At 26.7% G+C, this 1,029-nt stretch overlaps 1 protein-coding gene across 1 annotated transcript in view; it reads right to left on the reverse strand.

Moving 5' to 3' along the window:
• Positions 1 to 1,029, reverse strand: part of AGPS (alkylglycerone phosphate synthase) — a 119,114-nt gene that overhangs the window by 41,436 nt on the left and 76,649 nt on the right. The window contains exon 13 of the mRNA XM_012806180.2: positions 321 to 397. Within this exon, the coding sequence (XP_012661634.1) occupies positions 321 to 397 (77 nt within the window). The remainder of the gene's footprint in view (positions 1 to 320; positions 398 to 1,029) is intronic.

Consider the following 1,029-nt stretch of genomic DNA (forward strand, 5'->3'; position numbering starts at 1 on the left):
CCCATATTCTTAAGTTACTTCTACATATCTATGATAGAGGGAAAAACTCAAACTATAGAAAAATGTTATAGGCATGAAACAGTTCAACACAGTATTTTCAGAAACATCAAAAAACTAAAACTATTAAAATTTCTAAAAAATTGGCTGCATGGTTAATTTACTTGATAAAATATCTGGTCTAACATGAAAAATACTAATTATGAAATCCATGCAGGAAAATAAGAAAACATCCTTAGAATAGGTACATGTGGGGGGGGAAGACAGAAACAAAATTAATTTCCCAAGCATTTAAAATTTCAGCATTTTGTAAAAATTCGTACCTTTGTGATATAAAACTTTTTTAATCCATCCAAAAATGATGTAAAAATAGAGGAAACCTGAGGTTTAAGAGCATGACCTAAGAGAAGAAAAAAGTTTGTATGTTAAATTAATAGCAAATTCTGTGTTTTTTAGAAAATCCAGAGGCTACTTCAATTTAGTACTTTAAAAATAAGCATATTTATAGTTCATAACTTTAATTTTTTAATCTCTCTATTTATATATACTTATTTATTTATATTAAGGTCTTCATCTTTTACTTTTAGCTTCTTTGAAAAGTCATAAACAACTTTCTATTTATAAAACTCATTTTTGGTTTGTTTTTTCAAATCAAATTACTATATGTAATTAACACTACACATGGATTAGGTTATCTTTTAATGGTATGGTTTATACATAGTAAAACTACTTCATTCATTTTTATTTCATTAAGAACATCTATGATGGATGATTTTCCTTTTTTAAAATTATATCAAAACCATTCAGAACTATAACCAAATATGAAGTTAATGACAAATTTAAGGTTGTTTCTTAATTCTTAATTCATCCAGAATTCTTGACATAAAATTAGCAACTGCTTCCTTAATCACACCCGGAGAGTTAAAATTGCCAAAATAACACAAATGTTGTCTGAGAATCTGTTAAATTACCATCTTTGCCTGCGGATTAAGCTTAATTGAGTGAAAACCTTTTACCGTTTTGTCATTGTTT

This window comes from Otolemur garnettii, unplaced genomic scaffold (assembly GCF_000181295.1).
Source record: "Otolemur garnettii isolate 467f Iridium unplaced genomic scaffold, OtoGar3 scaffold00048, whole genome shotgun sequence".
NCBI lineage: Eukaryota > Metazoa > Chordata > Mammalia > Primates > Galagidae > Otolemur > Otolemur garnettii.